The 18,204-nt window shown below is 29.3% G+C and overlaps 1 protein-coding gene across 1 annotated transcript; it reads left to right on the forward strand.

Moving 5' to 3' along the window:
- The first annotated feature begins 4,223 nt into the window (after positions 1-4,223).
- On the forward strand, positions 4,224-17,989 carry LOC119610421 (dystrophin-like). The gene is made up of 5 exons (XM_037965606.1): positions 4,224-4,406; positions 8,921-9,071; positions 14,716-14,839; positions 17,746-17,900; positions 17,966-17,989. Exons 1-5 carry the CDS (start codon positions 4,336-4,338, stop codon positions 17,987-17,989), a joined length of 525 nt encoding a protein of 174 aa, XP_037821534.1. The 5' UTR covers positions 4,224-4,335.
- The last annotated feature ends 215 nt before the right edge of the window (positions 17,990-18,204 follow it).

Genomic DNA, 18,204 nt, shown 5'->3' on the forward strand with positions numbered 1-18,204 from the left:
TCTTTTCTATAGAAAAGTTGCTTGTCAATCCAGCTTCTTTTCTATAGAAAAGTTGCTTGTCAATCCAGCTTCTTTTCTATAGAAAAGTTGCTTGTCAATCCAGCTTCTTTTCTATAGAAAAGTTGCTTGTCAATCCAGCTTCTTTTCTATAGAAAAGTTGCTTGTCAATCCAGCTTCTTTTCTATAGAAAAGTTGCTTGTGAATCCAGCTTCTTTTCTATAGAAAAGTTGCTTGTCAGTCCAGCTTCTTTTCTGTAGAAAAGTTGCTTGTCAGTCCAGCTTCTTTTCTATAGAAAAGTTGCTTGTCAGTCCAGCTTCTTTTCTATAGAAAAGTTGCTTGTCAGTCCAGCTTCTTTTCTATAGAAAAGTTGCTTGTCAGTCCAGCTTCTTTTCTATAGAAAAGTTGCTTGTCAGTCCAGCTTCTTTTCTATAGAAAAGTTGCTTGTCAATCCAGCTTCTTTTCTATAGAGAAATTGCTTGTCAATCCAGCTTCTTTTTCTATAGAAAAGCTGCTTGCCAATCCAGCTTCTTTTCTATAGAAAAGTTGCTTGTCAATCCAGCTTCTTTTCTATAGAGAAATTGCTTGTCAATCCAGCTTCTTTTCTATAGAAAAGTTGCTTGTCAATCCAGCTTCTTTTCTATAGAAAAGCTGCTTGTCAATCCAGCTTCTTTTCTATAGAAAAGTTGCTTGTCAAGCATAACAATGTTTCATGTAAAGTAAGATTTTTTTCTAAAAAATGTTGACTGCTTTCATGTTTATATTAATTTCTAAGGATTGTAGTAGTTTCATTCATAATTTCTTATTTGCATAAAATATTGCCTAAAGTAAGGCGGTTGTATTAAGAATATTTTCAATTATATATGAGTAATATTAAAGTATACATTTTTTTTTGTCCCTACCAATTGTGTAAATGGGTCAGTTTGTTTGCCTACTACACCTAAAGGGTTTTTAACATATTAAAAAGAGGAAATTTATTTTACTCTTACTCACTTTTTGTATAGAAAATTATGTTGTGTTAGAGTCTTTTTCTTGTCGTATTTCTTTTCCAGATGGGCATTTAATCATTCGTAAAAGACCGTTTCAGTTTCCTGTTTAGCAACATAGATGTTATTTATTATGAAAGGTAGACATTATTCAAAATGTTGTTTTTATACTTCTTTTCTTACTGTTTCTGTAATGGAGGTAAAAAAAAGATAAAAAAGCGAAATATTGTTACTCAACTAATGCCATCTAAATCCCTTGTTACAGTTAAAACACCTGCTTCAATTTTATGACAAACAGTGGAGAAAATGCTACAAAAATTTAAAGGAGAAAAAGGACAATATTAAATACTTTGGGTGGAAATAAATTAAATAATATTTATAAATATATTCCTAAAAAATACGAAAAAATATGTTACCATAAAAACCTCTAACAAACATTAACAAATACTTTATGAACTGTTATCCTATAGGGTAAATATTTAACAAATATGACGACAAAAAAATTCTTAATTAAAAAACTTTCATAATATAGCAACAACAACAACAAACAAAATCATATATTTAACAAAAATCATCATGAATTTTTTATACGATTTGTGTTCAAACACACATGAGACCCATAAAAAGTTATAATTTCAATACACATGTATTTTTTTACAACATTCTCACACATTCACTTACATTCATACAAATATGTATTTTCATCCTATGCCCCTAGCATACGGTAGAGACACGCTTGTTTTACAACAAATAACAACAACAAAAACATAGAGATTACAAAAGAGTTCACAAAATGTCAAAAAAATAACAACATGAGTAAAAATATAAACAACAAAAATGAAGTAAATGTCATTCAACTTTATTATGTTAAGCGTTAGCGTTTTTGCTTGCCCTTTTTCGTTTAACTCATGATTTATTTAGCTTTATTTTTTGACGTCATTAAGACGAGCAGAGGAAATATTAAATTTGTTTTTAATAAATAATACATTACTTATAATTAAGAGTTATAATTAAAGGTTTCAATATTTGTGTAGAAATAGAAACCAATTTTGCATTTTACTAAAGAAAGAAAATTTTGCAGAAAATTTACTAAAAAAAGCAAAGTTTGCAGAAAATTAACCAAAAAATACAAAATTGGCAGGAAATTGACTAAAGACAGCAAAGTTTGCAAAAAATTTACTAAAGAAAACAAATTTTGCAGAAAAAGTACTAAGAAAAAAATTTACCAACAAAAAGGAACACTTTTGAAAATTTAAAAGCTAATTTTTTGAAAATTTTTTAAAAATAACAAAATTTTAGAAATTTTACTAAAAATAGCAAATTTATTTAAAATTTACTATAAATGGCAAACTTATCGAAAATTTAATATAAATAGCAAACTTATCGAAAAGTTACTATAAATAGCAAATTTATCGAAAATTTACTACAAATAGCAAATTTATCGAAAATTTACTACAAATAGCGAATTTATCGAAAATTTACTATAAGTAGCAAATTTATTAGTTATTTAGTAAGTTAGTTAGTTAGTTAGTTAGTTAGTTAGTTAGTTAGTTAGTTAGTTAGTTAGTTAGTTAGTTAGTTAGTTAGTTAGTTCGTTAGTTAGTTGTTAGTTAGTTAGTTAGTTTAGTTCGTTAGTTAGTTAGTTCGTTTAGTTAGTTAGTTCTTCGTTGTTCGTTAGTTAGTTCGTTCGTTCGTTTCGTTTTTCGTTCGTTCGTTCGTTTTTTGTTCGTTTCGTTCGTTTTCGTTCGTTCGTTCGTTCGTTCGTCGTTCGTTCGTTCGTTCGTTTCGTTCGTTCGTTCGTTCGTTCGTTCGTTCGTTGTTCGTTCGTTCGTTCGTTCGTTCGTTCGTTTGTTCGTTCGTTCGTTCGTTCGTTCGTTCGTTCGTTCGTTCGTTCGTTCGTTCGTTCGTTGTTCGTTCGTTCGTTCGTTCGTTCGTTCGTCGTTCGTTCGTTCGTTCGTTCGTTCGTTCGTTCGTTTCGTTCGTTCGTTCGTTCGTTCGTTCGTTCGTTCGTTTCGTTCGTTCGTTCGTTCGTTCGTTCGTTCGTTCGTTTCGTTCGTTCGTTCGTTCGTTCGTTCGTTCGTTCGTTTCGTTCGTTAGTTCGTTACGTTAGTTCGTTGTTAGTTGTTAGTTGTTAGTAGTCAATAGTTGTTTATATTTTAGGTTTTCGGTAGTTTTTCGTTATTACCTCACTATTGTTTTCACTTTCTTTTCCAAAAATTTGTTTATATATGTTAATCTAAACATTCCATAATGGAAATAGAAAAAATGTACTTTTTCTAAAAACTATACAAAAATTTTATTTTGTTATAAATTTTTTGATGAAAACACAACTTTAATTTGCATATTTGGTTTTGTTCATATTCATAGTAGTTTTTATACTGTTTTCATACTCTTTCTACTGCTGCTACCTCTGTTACCCATTCCTCTCTTAAAAAACGAATAAAATATTTAGATTTGTTTGTATTGCAATAATAACAAAAACAACAACAACCAAAACTGCAGAAATGAGTACAAAACTAAAATAAACGTAAACATAAAGTTTATATTAAAGCATCACATATACAAACTCTTGTTGTTTACCTGTTAAAACCTCCTTGTTATTCTACCAAATTCTCAGATACTCTCTTCTACTAACATTTATGTAAATAAATACTTGCTGCTCTCACACGCATTTATATAAATGAAAACATGTGTAGTTTGTTGTTGTAATACAAGTACTTATGAATAAATTTGTTGTTTGTAGAGAGTTGTAGAAAAAAATCTAAAAAAAACTAATAGATAAAAGAGAACGAATTGGAAATAAGCTACAAAGAAAATAGTTAGAGAAAAACATATTTTCTTAGGGATTACAGGTAGTATGAGTAATATTTGTATATTGTGCAATACTCATACTCCCCATAGTTCCTAAGTGTTATTAAAGATTTAGTTTTGTTACAAAGTTTTGGAAATTTTCATTATATTGTTTTCTTAAACGTAGCGGCAATTTATGAATAAAAAACACAAACCATAATATAGAGTTTATTTGTCCTCATATAATGTTTATATATTTATAGAGAAAAAAATCTACAATATATTGTTAACAACTCTATATACAAACACACAAGTCTACATGTGTTGTGTATATATTTTTTATCATTCCTTATTCATTTCCTCTTTTTGCATATAATACCTTTTCCCCCCTCACTTTTTGCTTATATTATGTATTTATATTTATTTATAAAAAAACTCGTTTTTTCTGTTATTTTTGTAGGATTTACAATCGGAAATTGAAACACATCGTGTGGTTTATGATCGTCTCGATGGCACAGGACGTAAACTTTTGGGTTCACTCACCTCCCAAGAAGATGCGGTAATGTTACAGCGTCGTTTGGATGAAATGAATCAACGTTGGAATAATTTGAAATCAAAAAGTATTGCAATCAGGTAAGTGTGTGGATAAAGCGAGAAGGAGGGTGAAAATAAAAACATATAAAAAATGAAAGGGATAATGTATAAAAAAATAACAACAACCAGATTGACATGAAGTAAATACAATTTATGTTTTTCTTTTTTTATTTAACTCTCATACCGTTGTCATATATGAAAACAAAAATATGTAAATGAAGTAGAAAATTAAATATTGATCATACGCTCCGCAGGACAATGTAATAAGAAGGCTTTTTATGGACATTTTATGGGCATGTTGTGCATGTATGTGTGTGTGTCTTTCGCTTGATTGCTTGTTTACCTGTATTGGAGAGGTTTTCTTTTCATTTATTTGTATGTGTAGGCCACCAGGTTTTTATGTTAAAAATAAACGGAATGGATACGTTCGTGTAATACGTTTATTTTTTTCTACCGGAAATATTTATTTAAAAAAAATGTATTGCATTTCCATTTGAGGTAATTTGGATATTAAGCAGCTTTTTACTAAAGCAAACATTTTGCAAAATTTATTTTCTTCAGTAAAATTTCTGTAAATTTGGTTTCTTTTCCGAAAAAATTTTCGAAAATTTGCTTTCTTTAGTAATTTTTCCGAAAATTTTCATTGTTAAGAATTTTTCCGAAAATTAGCTTAAGAAATTATTCAAAAATTTCCTTTCTTTAGGAAATTTACCGAAAATTATTTTTTTAAGGAAATTTTCCAAAAATTAACTTTCCTTAGTAAATTTCCTACAAAATTTGCTTTCTTTATTAAATTCTCTGCAAAATTTGGCTTCTTTACAAAATTTTCTGAAAATTAGCTTTCTTTAGTAAACTTTCTGCAAAATTTTCTTTCTTTAAAGTAGCAATTTGTTATTAAAGGATTGTTATAGATATATTTCCATTATCGCTACTTTTTCTTTAAATAAACAACTCGGTCTATCAATTAAATGCCATTATAATTTTGCTGTTCATCAACAACTATGTCATCATCATACATAATTTCCGCATTCATCCTCTCCACAATCTTTTACGCTACAGCCACAAACAATCATTTGATAAATTGTTTGAGCGTTCTCGAAAATCAAATGAATACAAATGAAATTTTCATGTAATTTGTCAAAGACGGCAAACACGACCATCACGGCAATAACAGCAGTAACAACAACAATCACCATTCTATTTACACTGAATCATTTACCCTGTACTGTCCTGCCTGCTTTATCTTGCTAGACTTAAGACCAAACGTCTCTCCAACAAACATTTTATATTTCAATGACTGAAATATTAAATTGTATGAATTTTTTCTTCGTCTTTTTTTATTCTTCACAATGTCTCACTAATTGATTAAAGACTTCTTTTATTATTACTTCGTGTTTTTTTTTTCGTCTTGCTGCCAAAAATTGCCCACCACAACAACAAATAACAATAAAAAAATGTGTCACAAACTAAAACGGAAGTAAAAGAATGATTTCATTTCTAATTATAATCTGTAATTAACATTATCATCAGCATTAGCTTTTTTAATCAACATTTGTACATGAAAATAAAGAGAATAATGACCATTATCAACATCACCACCAACAACAACATTAGATTTATTATCACAAGAACATCAGCCAGTGTAGCAGCATCAATGTCTTTGAGAAACAATTAATTTTGGGTTTGTTCTTTGCATTACAAATGTGTAAGTGAGTGGTGTTTTTTTTTGGTGATGATGAGCCAAAGTAAAACAACAACATTAGGTAGAAATAATAATAAAACACTTGCCTGTCATTGACATTTGACAACAGTATTGTTTGGGGGAGAGTGAATATTAATAAACATTAAATTTGACACACTCACACATACACATGCTTAAACGTGTTAGTGTGTCCTAAAGTAATAAAAGTTTTTTTTGTCTTGGAATAAAAATTTATTTTTATTGTAAATATGTCTTTATGTACCTATATGTAATTACAAAGAAATGTATCCTAAATTATATCAAAAGTCAGCAGAACAGAAATTGGGAGAATCTAAGAAAAACTAGAAAATTCAAGTATAGTTTAGCTATGACTAGACTATGACTAGACTATGACTAGACTATGACTAGACTATAGAGACTATGACTAGACTATGACTAGACTATGACTAGACTATGACTAGACTATGACTAGACTATGACTAGACTATGACTAGACTATGACTAGACTATGACTAGACTATGACTAGACTATGACTAGACATGACTAGACTATGACTAGACTATGACTAGACTATGACTAGACTATGACTAGACTATGACTAGACTATGACTAGACTATGACTAGACTATGACTAGACTATGACTAGACTATGACTAGACTATGACTAGACTATGACTAGACTATGACTAGACTATGACTAGACTATGACTAGACTATGACTAGACTATGACTAGACTATGACTAGACTATGACTAGACTATGACTAGACTATGACTAGACTATGACTAGACTATGACTAGACTATGACTAGACTATGACTAGACTATGACTAGACTATGACTAGACTATGACTAGACTATGACTAGACTATGACTAGACTATGACTAGACTATGACTAGACTATGACTAGACTATGACTAGACTATGACTAGACTATGACTAGACTATGACTAGACTATGACTAGACTATGACTAGACTATGACTAGACTATGACTAGACTATGACTAGACTATGACTAGACTATGACTAGACTATGACTAGACTATGACTAGACTATGACTAGACTATGACTAGACTATGACTAGACTATGACTAGACTATGACTAGACTATGACTAGACTATGACTAGACTATGACTAGACTATGACTAGACTACTATGACTAGACTATGACTAGACACTATGAAAATTTACTAAAAATAGCAAATTTTCCAAAAATTTACTAAAAATAGCAAATTTTCCAAAAATTTACTAAAAATAGCAAATTTTCCAAAAATTTACTAAAAATAGCAAATTTTCCAAAAATTTACTAAAAATAGCAAATTTTCCAAAAATTTACTAAAAATAGCAACTTTTCCAAAAATTTACTAAAAATAGCAAATTTTCCAAAAATTTACTGAAAATAGCAAATTTTCCAAAAATTTACTAAAAATAGCAAATTTTCCAAATATTTACTAAAACTAGCAAATTTTCAAAAAATTTACTAAAAATAGCTAATTTTTAAAAATTTAATAAAAATAGCAAAATTTCTAAAACTCACCTAAAATAAACAATTTTTCTTTTAGCACCCAAAACTTGCAATTCGCCCTTTTTATTAAATAAATTTATTACTTTCATTTCACATCTCCAACACACACACACATGTTCAAAACATGACCATTAGAAAAAAGCTAAAGAAAAACTGAAAATAAGTATGAAATTGTGCTGTTGTAATAATACTAAAAAATAATGTTAACGATAATGATAAACATTTATTTCGTAGTTTGAGATGGAATTAAAGCAAAACATACGAGAGAGTGATAAAAATAATAACAACAACAAGACAAACATGTAAATAATTACTTAAGATGTTATTAGAGCGAGGATAATGATAAAGAAGAGAGTGATTAGAAGAGGCTGGTCTACTCACAGAGAATGACAAATTTCTAAAGGAATTATTAATTCAAATGAAATTTAGCATATATTTCTACAGAAAGTGGACAATTAGTTTTTAGTTGGAAACGCCTAAAATGTCTATTATATCAACTTGACAATATTGTTATATAGACATTTTTTCTTTTAAACCAATTTTGTTAATTTTCTTTAATTAAATTTTTTAATGATGGAGTGTCAAAAAACTGTCCTTTATTTTCCATATTTAATGTCTTGCCCTTTTAACCAAATAATGTCTCTGTGGTATTTTCTCATTATTTGACCTCTTACTGCCAAATTCTATAAATTTTGCCATTAACTTGCTGGTAATTATAAATTTTCACAATATTTTCCTTTTAATCTTCTATTTCAATTAAAAATATTTTCTTTCCAACATTCACACACTAAAAATTTGACCAGATAAAAATGACTAAAGAAAAACAACAAAAAAGTAAAACATAAAAAAAAGTTTGTCTTATAAAATGTTTACAAAAAAAAAATGGCTTACAAACCCCCTATTATAGAAAAAAAGGGAAGAAAATTATGGCAAAAACAACCATAAAATAAAAGAAAAAACATTAAAAATGCGTAATATAATAACCACCATAGAGTAAAGAGAAAAACCAACATCAAGAAAATGTAAAAATGTTGTTGGGAAAAACAATTTTCATGTTTTAAAACTCACACGACTTTTAACAGCCAAACATTTTAATGTTTTTTTTTTTTTCTTTCATAAAAATATTAAAAATTGTTACAAAATTATGGCATTTTTTCTGGTTTTTTGTTTAGAGTCCATTTTAATTTTTAATAAAGTGTTAATTAAAATTTTGTTCTTGTCCTGTTTTTATTAAGGCATTATAAAAGTTTGCAATATTCTTTTTTTTTTTCATTACAAAATATTTTAATCACGTTTTTTTGGCTTTATTTTCTTCTTTACAGAAATCGTTTAGAGAATAATTCAGAGCATTGGAATGCTTTGCTGTTGTCTTTGCGTGAATTAACTGAATGGGTCATACGTAAGGACACAGAGCTGTCCAGCCTGGGTATGGGCCCAGTGCGTGGTGATTCGGCTAGTCTGCAAAAGCAGTTGGTAAGTAGCTTTCAATTTTATAATTCAAAAATAAAATTGCTATAAACCTATCTATAATCAGACTATAAGCTATAGGATAGACTACAGACCAGACTATAGACTAGGCTACAGACTGGACTATGGACTAAACTATAGACTAGACTATAGACTAGACTATAGACTAGACTATAGACTAGACTATAGACTAGACTATAGACTAGACTATAGACTAGACTATAGACTAGACTATAGACTAGACTATAGACTAGACTATAGACTAGACTATAACTAGACTATAGACTAGACTATAGACTAGACTATAGACTAGACTATAGACTAGACTATAGACTAGACTATAGACTAGACTATAGACTAGACTATAGACTAGACTATAGACTAGACTATAGACTAGACTATAGACTAGACTATAGACTAGACTATAGACTAGACTATAGACTAGACTATAGACTAGACTATAGACTAGACTATAGACTAGACTATAGACTAGACTATAGACTAGACTATAGACTAGACTATAGACTAGACTATAGACTAGACTATAGACTAGACTAGACTATAGACTAGACTATAGACTAGACTATAGACTAGACTATAGACTAGACTATAGACTAGACTATAGACTAGACTATAGACTAGACTATAGACTAGACTATAGACTAGACTATAGACTAGACTATAGACTAGACTATAGACTAGACTATAGACTAGACTATAGACTAGACTATAGACTAGACTATAGACTAGACTATAGACTAGACTATAGACTAGACTATAGACTAGACTATAGACTAGACTATAGACTAGACTATAGACTAGACTATAGACTAGACTATAGACTAGACTATAGACTAGACTATAGACTAGACTATAGACTAGACTATAGACTAGACTATAGACTAGACTATAGACTAGACTATAGACTAGACTATAGACTAGACTATAGACTAGACTATAGACTAGACTATAGACTAGACTATAGACTAGACTATAAACTAGACTATAGACTAGACTATAGACTAGACTATAGACTAGACTATAGACTAGACTATAGACTAGACTATAGACTAGACTATAGACTAGACTATAGACTAGACTATAGACTAGACTATAGACTAGACTATAGACTAGACTATAGACTAGACTATAGACTAGACTATAGACTAGACTATAGACTAGACTATAGACTAGACTATAGACTAGACTATAGACTAGACTATAGACTAGACTATAGACTAGACTATAGACTAGACTATATAGAGACTATAGACTAGACTATAGACTAGACTATAGACTAGACTATAGACTAGACTATAGACTAGACTATAGACTAGACTATAGACTAGACTATAGACTAGACTATAGACTAGACTATAGACTAGACTATAGACTAGACTATAGACTAGACTATAGACTAGACTATAGACTAGACTATAGACTAGACTAGACTAGACTATAATATAGACTAGACTATAGACTAGACTATAGACTAGACTATAGACTATAGACTAGACTATAGACTAGACTATAGACTAGACTATAGACTTTGACTTTTGTTATTTAGCAAATTGTTTCCCATCTCTGCTAAGTTTTTTACAATTTCAATTTATTTTAAAACATTATCTGTGGTCTTACTTGCTAGTGTGATCATAAAAATATTTGATGTTAATAAAAATGAATAAAAAATTCTTTAAAGTCATACAACACATACATATGCTCGTATACATTCACATAAATGTTATACAAAATATGTATATGTTCATGTACATGATTTCTTTTAATGGAATTTCTACAATGTGTGTAAATATATAGAGATATTGTTGTATTAAATAGGTTATGTATACGTGCACACATACATGAGTGTGGGTCAGTATATAAAGAAATAAAATTGCCGTATATGTGTTCATATCTTTGTATTGGTAGGCTATAATTAATTTTCATACACGTTCGTGTCTTTGTATGTGTGTGGGTATGTGTATTTTTCAATTCTCTTGTAGTTTTTTGCTTTTATTTTCAATTTTGTTACGGTTGCGTATGAGTAACATTAATTATGTTTATTTTATAGAAACAACATACAATTTATATAAAATATGTGTTTGCGTATGATATACTTATGCACATACATACGTATGTGTATGTGTATTTACACATTTATTTTCCTATATTTGTGTTTGTACTTGCAAATAAAATTGAATTAAAATTTATTATCTAAATTCAAATAATTGTCCATGTCTAACAAATCACGTACATGCATGCTGAAGCAAATAGACAGACGGACGTTTGATTATCTAAAAACAACCTACACTTTTCTAAATATTGATTTAATGTTGTATAAAGAAGTTTTTTTGTTTTTTGAAATGTAAGTCAAAAAAGGTAAAGATAATAAATTAAATTTATTTCTTCTTTTCTTAAAGAAATACTAAGCAATTTATAATTTAATATTAAACTCAAAGAATGTTACGCAACATTTACTTTTATAATTAAAATAATAAAAAATAAAATTAAATATTTAAATTTTTTCTAAAATTTTACAAACAATTTATTCATTTAATAGTTTTATTTTTTAAATTAAATTTTCATAATCTTTTCAATATGTTGAATTTAGAGCTCTCTCTCTCTCTATTTCCCTTATCATATTATATTTAAAGACAACTTGTCTTAAAGACTTTTCTAAATAAATCAATTTTTCAATGAAAAAGTCAATATTTATGCTCACACAAAAAGAATTTAAAAAAATATATACAAAATTTAACCAACAGAATCATAAACGAGTAAATAAATGGCATTTTATTACTACGGCATGCTAGGCGTATACTTGCTAAATGCCTGCCTACAAAAATAACACAACAAGTATACGCCGCTTAGTACTTATTTATCCGAACAAATTCAACCAAAATACATTAAAATAAACAAAAAATTAAAGAGATCTCGACAACGACCAATAATAGCAAATACATGCTACCAGCTTGACTACTTAAAGTCTAACAGAAAAACACTTTTTACTAAAATAATGTTGGTCATAAAAATTTGACCACCTCTTTTTTCACATGTGATAGATGGAGGATTGAAGGTTTTTCAGAGATTTTTCCTTTTTCTTGTAATCAATTTTTAAAGGTCTGTACAGACAAAGTAAATGACTTTGAAAGTCAACCCTAAGTTATACTTAAATTGTTGTGGGAGAAATCCATTTACACATATGAAGGGCAAGTCTAGGAGGGTTGTTTGGTCTAGTAATGGTCTAGTAGTACTCTAGTCATAGTCTAGTCATAGTCTAGTCATAGTCTAGTCATAGTCGTCATAGTCTAGTCATAGTCTAGTCATAGTCTAGTCATAGTCTAGTCATAGTCTAGTCATAGTCCTAGTCATAGTCTAGTCATAGTCTAGTCATAGTCTAGTCATAGTCTAGTCATAGTCTAGTCATAGTCTAGTCATAGTCTAGTCATAGTCTAGTCATAGTCTAGTCATAGTCTAGTCATAGTCTAGTCATAGTCTAGTCATAGTCTAGTCATAGTCTAGTCATAGTCTAGTCATAGTCTAGTCATAGTCTAGTCATAGTCTAGTCATAGTCTAGTCATAGTCTAGTCATAGTCTAGTCATAGTCTAGTCATAGTCTAGTCATAGTCTAGTCATAGTCTAGTCATAGTCTAGTCATAGTCTAGTCATAGTCTAGTCATAGTCTAGTCATAGTCTAGTCATAGTCTAGTCATAGTCTAGTCATAGTCTAGTCATAGTCTAGTCATAGTCTAGTCATAGTCTAGTCATAGTCTAGTCATAGTCTAGTCATAGTCTAGTCATAGTCTAGTCATAGTCTAGTCATAGTCTAGTCATAGTCTAGTCATAGTCTAGTCATAGTCTAGTCATAGTCTAGTCATAGTCTAGTCATAGTCTAGTCATAGTCTAGTCATAGTCTAGTCATAGTCTAGTCATAGTCTAGTCATAGTCTAGTCATAGTCTAGTCATAGTCTAGTCATAGTCTAGTCATAGTCTAGTCATAGTCTAGTCATAGTCTAGTCATAGTCTAGTCATAGTCTAGTCATAGTCTAGTCATAGTCTAGTCATAGTCTAGTCATAGTCTAGTCATAGTCTAGTCATAGTCTAGTCATAGTCTAATCATAGTCTAGTCATAGTCTTGTCTGTAGTCTTGTCTGAAGTCTAGTTTCTAGTCTAGTCTGTAGTCTGGTTGTAGTCTAGTCTGTAGTTTGGTCTGTTGTCTATCTAGTCTGTACTCTAGACTATGACTAGTCTGTATTTTAGTCTGTAGTCTAGTCATAGTCTAGTTTGTGGTCTAGTATTAGTCTGTGTTATAATCTTGGCTACTGTCGAACAACCCTCGTTCACAAACAGCTTGACCCGATACCTTTCATTTGATTTTTTACTTCATCAATTTTTACACACTATTAGTCCAAACATTTTTACAACAGGATTTTTTTACACTCTCTTTCTTTCTTTGTTGTTGTTTAAGGGGGACCCCCTTCTGTTTGGTCTGTTATTTTACTTAAGTGTTTGTCTGATATGTTGTTGTTGCAGTCAATTTGATTGTTGTTGTAATGTGTAGTGTAATAGTTATTATTTAAGTGGCCACATTTGATGCCTGTTCAATATTTTTTTCTCTACTACCATTTTTATTATAATAGTTGTTGTTTGCAGGATCTAAAACAGCAACACTAACTGGAAAACTTTCATCTGTTAAGTGATTTTTCTGTAACACGTCTATTTTTATAGATTTTCTCGTTTTTTTTTTTCAAACTTTTGAAATGTCAGTCAATATATTTTGCTTTTATACACTGTTGTGTTCACATGATGAAGTAAATATATTAGAGGGAGAGCTTGTGTGTATAACGAAACACTATATAGAATTTCTTTTGCTTTATTTTAACGCTTTCCTCTCCTCCTCTATAGAGATGTGGGTGTATGTATAGATTTCCTTGTGTATCCGTTCATTCATTCAGTTAGTGTCATTTTTTTCTGAATTGTTTGGTTGTTTATTAAATCTTTGGCAAATTTAAGTGTGTGCGTGCTTTGACTATTTTTATTAGAAATTTACTTTATTTCTCTCAAAAAACACATGATTTGTATGTATGCTGTTTCGTGCTAATATATGTCTAAGGATATATTTTGTGATTTTCTTCACGTGTTTGTATGTTTGTAATGGTGTTAAGGATCATTAAACAATTACTTATGAATTGAGTGTCTGTGATTATAATGAACTTATGCTGACCAACATATACAAGTTCAACTGATAAGAGTATATTTCGGTCCATGACATAAATAATATTTCTTGCAAAGAATTTTTAAACATTACAAAAACAATAAAACATTTTAATGGTTTATTGAACATACGGCAGTTCAAAAAGCTATAAATTAAAGACAAAAACACTCTCAATACTGTCACACTTTTTCAATTTATATATTTATGCCTTCTTAAAGAAACAGAATATATTTATTTTAACTTTATAGGATAGTTTTCAATGATTTCTGCATCGTGGTCTTAAAAAGCGTAATCATCGTTTTTAATCTTTAACTTTTCCTTATTACCCTTTAAATTTATTCAACTTTGTTATATTTTTATTACCCTCTCCATTCAATACAAAATAATTTATAACTATTTACTACTTACTTTGTTTTTTTACTTTTTTTATCATTTTAGGATGATCATAAAGCTTTCCGTCGTCAATTGGAGGATAAACGTCCAATTGTTGAAAGTACTTTACAAAGTGGCAGACAATATATTGCCAGTGAACCACCTGTATCGGATACCAGTGATACCGAAGGTAAGTAACAAATACCACTATATTTTTGCAGTTATAGATAGACATAGAGAAATGTACTTTACTTGCTACTACAACTACACTGCTACATATAGAATTTTCCTTATAATCGCTTTGGACGAAGAATAAAACATTTAAAAAAGTATGAAAAAACTACTTCTCGTTTATAGTCTAGTCTATAGTCTAGTCTATAGTCTAGTCTATAGTCTAGTCTATAGTCTAGTCTATAGTCTAGTCTATAGTGTAGTCCTACAGTCTAGTCTATAGTCTAGTCTAATAGTCTAGTCTATAGTCTAGTCTATAGTCTAGTCTATAGTGTAGTCTAGCAGTCCTAGTCTATAGTCTAGTCTATAGTCTAGTCTATAGTCTAGTCCTATAGTCTAGTCTATAGTCTAGTCTATAGTCTAGTCTATAGTCTAGTCTAGTCTAGTCTAGTCTATAGTCTAGTCTATAGTCTAGTCTATAGTCTAGTCTATAGTCTAGTCTATAGTCTAGTCTATAGTCTAGTCTATAGTCTAGTCTATAGTCTAGTCTATATCTAGTCTATAGTCTAGTCTATAGTCTAGTCTATAGTCTAGTCTATAGTCTAGTCTATAGTCTAGTCTATAGTCTAGTCTATAGTCTAGTCTATAGTCTAGTCTATAGTCTAGTCTATAGTCTAGTCTATAGTCTAGTCTATATCTAGTCTATAGTCTAGTCTATAGTCTAGTCTATAGTCTAGTCTATAGTCTAGTCTATAGTCTAGTCTATAGTCTAGGGTGTAGTCTAGCAAATAATCTTCTCTAGTCTATGTGTGTAATTTTCAGAGGTTTCCTCGGATTATTGCTCATGTCTCCGTTATTTATACTACTGATTTTGCTGATTTTAAGTGGGAAACTTCTCGAATGCATATCAGACTTAACAGTTAAAGATGATGATATCTGGGGGCTTCAGAAAGTCGATTCCATTAAACATACAGACGGCTTAATCGACTTTGCTATCTATAAGGACTCGGATTATACACATGCATATACTTTATTGGGTCGGCAAATTATACAACTTCCCATGAAGGTGAAGGGTATAAAAATAGACTAAAGAGTTGTATCATTAAACCCAAATTTAATCTAAAATAAATTTAAAAAGAAAATTCTCAAGCAGCTTTAAAAAATCCTTGGCTAGTAACAAACCAACATTTCCGCAATATTATTTGCTATTTTCCGTTTACTGCTTTTCTTTACCCAATTGATTTTGAATAGTCTGTATTATGGCCCGAGTTAAATGTGTGTTGTTAAACGTGTTTATGTGTTTGTTGCAGCGCAAATACTCTAACAGGACCGTTAAATATCGAGGGATTTATTGTTGCAATTCAAGTAGTAACCAAAAAATTTTTGTTATATTTGTTATGTATTTTTACCCCATTTTATTGCAAGTTTTCTTTTTTGTTTATTTTGTCTCTGGTATGTTTTTCTTTTTATGGTTTTTTATATGTATGAATGTATGTATATTGTTTTATTTTTTGTTGCCTGCTCTTTTGATAAAACGATAAAAAGAAATATAGTTTATTATATATTTACTTTAATATTAAAACCATTTATATGGTTTGTTATAAAAAACACATACAATAACTCGTTTTACGCGCTGCAAGAGAAAATTTATTTGAACAATAATTTTTTCAATTGGTTTTTGTTGGTTTGTTAGAGAAAAGGTGAAAAATGTGGCTAAAGGTTAAATATATACCTGTTTGAGTAATAAAACTAAGTTTATAGCACTCCTAAAAGTAGGCTATTTAATTTAAATTTTTACTTTTGCCTTAAAGTATGCTTTAAAAACTAAACATTTTTATATGCTTTTTCAACTTGATTTGCATATTTTCATAGTTTGTCAACAATGAAAAACTAAGAAAAATATTTTTTAGCTAAAGCAAGCGAAAAACTTTTCTATCTTTCTTTTTCCTTCTCCAATTGTGATGATGATTTAACGTTTGATTTAAAATAATCAATTTTGCAAATGTTTGTTGTTGTTGTTTTTCGGAAAAACTTTCCTTTTCTTCATGTTAGAAATTTTTCACATTTGTCATCAATTCTTTCAAGCTGTTCCTCTGTCTTCAACATCAATAGTTTTCATTTTAAATATTTGTTATTGTTTTTTCATACTCCAGCTCTCTTTCATCACTATTCAACACAACTGCACATAAGACCGGAAAAACAATTTTCGAAGAAAAAAATCAACATGAATTGAAACGGAAACGTATATATATAGAAAAAATTGAATTGAATTTGAAGATAAATTTGAGAAAGTGTAAACGAAAAGAAAAGAAATGAAATGCAACAATATTAAGTTTATTGCATAAAATAGCAGAATTAGAGCATGAAGAAAGAATAAAACTTGAAAATTAAATTTATTTCTTAAATAAAAAGTGAAAAGACATTAAATTGAAATTAAGCTATAAAACAAATTTTAAGAGATTTTCTTGAAATTTAAGAAAAAAAATGCTTTACTGAAATAATTAAGGCAAACATATAAATATTCCAGCAGCCTTAAAGTAGGTAGTTAATTTACTTAAAAATTTAAACAATTCAAAGCCTTAAAACATACTATAAATTTCCTTAGAGCTTAAAAATCATTGTTTAATATTGAATAATTTTTCAATTTTTCTATCAACCTCTCAAAAACGTATTCTTAATTTATTATTTATGTATTTCCTTTTTACATTGTAAATGTAACTGTCATATAGCACAGCTTACAGCCATCACATATTCACTACATAAAATAAAAATCAAAACGACTAAAAACAGCTAAAAACTAAAAGACAGCGTGCCAATCTTTACAATTTTATCTACTTACTTTATGTCTAAATTTATTTCAAATTGTATTCAAAATCACTCTAATATTTCTGCTTTTGTCTTTATTCTTCTGTTTTATTTTTTTAGCCCATGATTCAGATTCACGTTATCTAACTGCCGAAGAACAAAGTCGTGAGTTGACACGCAGTATAAGACGTGAAGTTGCTAAACTTTCAGAGCAATGGAATAATCTAATCGATAAATCTGACAATTGGAAACATCGTTTAGATGAATACATGACGGTAAGTTTGCAAAGCAAGTCACTTAGTTTTTTTTATTTTTTCTATTTATCAAAAATACTTTGCAGTTTAATCTTTTACCAAGTACCTAGAAATTAAGATTGTGTTTTTGTACTTATATATTGTTACAATTTACTCTACATTGAAAAGGTATTTGAAAGTGAAGGAAAAATAAGTTTTATAAAGAGCAAAACTTTTAATGCAATTTGTTTGCGATAATCTTAAACGAAAGCAGATATTTAGCTTGTGTTAGTCTAAACCTTCAATGGTTAAATAGTGGCAAAATGTTACAAATTGAAAATCGAAA

Source organism: Lucilia sericata, unplaced genomic scaffold, assembly GCF_015586225.1.
Source record: "Lucilia sericata isolate MDLA Ls3-8-SP2 unplaced genomic scaffold, ASM1558622v1 Contig001188F_arrow, whole genome shotgun sequence".
Taxonomy (NCBI): domain Eukaryota; kingdom Metazoa; phylum Arthropoda; class Insecta; order Diptera; family Calliphoridae; genus Lucilia; species Lucilia sericata.

Excerpts from the sequence above, each read along its gene's own strand:
- LOC119610421 (XM_037965606.1), top strand. The coding sequence starts at position 4,336 with ATGTTACAGCGTCGTTTGGATGAAATGAATCAACGTTGGAATAATTTG. Across the intron at positions 9,072-14,715 it reads CTAGTCTGCAAAAGCAGTTG|GATGATCATAAAGCTTTCCG; the intron begins GTAAGTAGCTTT and ends TTATCATTTTAG. Across the intron at positions 17,901-17,965 it reads GTTTAGATGAATACATGACG|TTTAATCTTTTACCAAGTAC; the intron begins GTAAGTTTGCAA and ends AATACTTTGCAG.